General features: G+C 42.4%; 1 protein-coding gene across 1 annotated transcript in view; it reads right to left on the bottom strand.

Moving 5' to 3' along the window:
- Nucleotides 1–1,553, bottom strand: part of myo15b (myosin XVB) — an 81,166-nt gene that overhangs the window by 66,935 nt on the left and 12,678 nt on the right. The window contains exons 9-10 of the mRNA XM_020608922.1: nucleotides 1,369–1,482; nucleotides 1,094–1,255 (exon numbers count right to left, since the gene is read on the bottom strand). Coding sequence (XP_020464578.1) covers nucleotides 1,094–1,255; nucleotides 1,369–1,482 — 276 coding nt within the window. The remainder of the gene's footprint in view (nucleotides 1–1,093; nucleotides 1,256–1,368; nucleotides 1,483–1,553) is intronic.

Genomic DNA, 1,553 nt, shown 5'->3' with positions numbered 1-1,553 from the left:
TATATATCTTACAGCTGTAATGAAGCAGAATCTGCTTACTTTGAATGCTGTAACTTCTGTGTAGAGACTAGATGTCTGCATCTCTTTGTGACCAGACAGCCTATTTACATTTTAGCAAAGGACTGTTTTACACTCACACCTCGACCCCACTTAGCATATCCCAAGCTTTGCTTTGTTTTGGGATGTCCTGCAGAGGCCGGGGGCTCACCACCTGAGAGACACACACACACACACACACACATACCTAGATTTACCATATTTCAACATGGAAGTGCGAGCTCCGGCTCACACCAAAGGACCAATAGGATCACAAACTATTGAAGGTTGCACCTCTGTCCAGGGCGGAGCAGCCCAAGAAGATAAAATGTATTGTAAGACCTTAATTCGGAGTCAGTGGATGGAACTCCTACCTGTGATCAGACATTCAGTAAACTTTGTTGATTTTAAACAGTCCTCTCCTGTCGTCACTTCTCGTGCTTCCAAAAAAAGAATTGGGTTAATTTCTAACAATATGTTATTCAAAGAATTTTAAACTTTCAGAACAGACCACAGATCACGGGGATCTATGAGACACTGCTTGGGTGAACTGAAGGACATGTTTTATCTTTGTTTTTGCACTCTGTGTGTCATTATATGTTCAACCAGATGGCATCCCAGACTTAAAAGGAGCCACCCATAAACTGTTCCTACCATATACTGTGAAGATAAACAGACAACAGATTGTTTAGTGTCTGAGGGGTCATCAGGGCAAACCCTCTCAAGTTCACTTTTCCCTTTGAAATCTTCTTTACAACCTCATTGACACCTGGGATGCGTCTTCAGGGAGTTCCCTTTGTCCTATATATTGTGATGTTTAGACTAAACTCATCCAGACAACTCTGTATGCTCATGCTGACTTGTCTCCTTGCTGTAAGTAAACCAATCTCTTATTGAAAGATTCCAGTGACTTCGTTGCTTCTTTGAAAATTCTTTTGACAGTGGACCACCCAAAAGGTCCACACAAGAAGAAATGTCCACACAAAGAATCATATCCTGGCGGGGTTGGTTAGCACAAGTATATAAAGACAATCCCCCCATACACACACACACACACCTCATATGAGTTGAAGCAGATGTTGCCAAGCTGCAGAATAGAGGACAGGATGGCCCAAACAGTGGTGATCTGGTCAGCATGGAGGCCAATGGTCTCAAAGCACTGAACCAACAATTTAAAGTCCTGTTTATCCTGCTTACAGTTCAACTCACAGGCACCACCCTAGAGGAGGGCAGAGAAAAAATATATATGTATGTATGTAAAATGTGTAATGAGGGAAAACATGAGGAAATCCAGAGATGTATGAGTTCTCTGTTCATTAATGTGTGATGTACCTGGTTTAGGTAGTAATAGGTCTCGGCTCCCTGTAGGTAGAGCTCTTGTTTGTCCCAGTCGTTCAAACCTGCCAGCAACTCATAGAACACATGGTAGTTCCTTTCCTCATTGGCCTACAATGAAAGTGAGACAAGAATTAGACAGTGGCATCAATAGAGTTCATGGCTCTTGACTTACATACCTT

Source organism: Monopterus albus, unplaced genomic scaffold (assembly GCF_001952655.1).
Source record: "Monopterus albus unplaced genomic scaffold, M_albus_1.0 scaffold96.1, whole genome shotgun sequence".
NCBI classification, from domain to species: Eukaryota; Metazoa; Chordata; class Actinopteri; order Synbranchiformes; family Synbranchidae; genus Monopterus; species Monopterus albus.
This window is presented reverse-complemented; position numbering and strand designations above follow the sequence as displayed.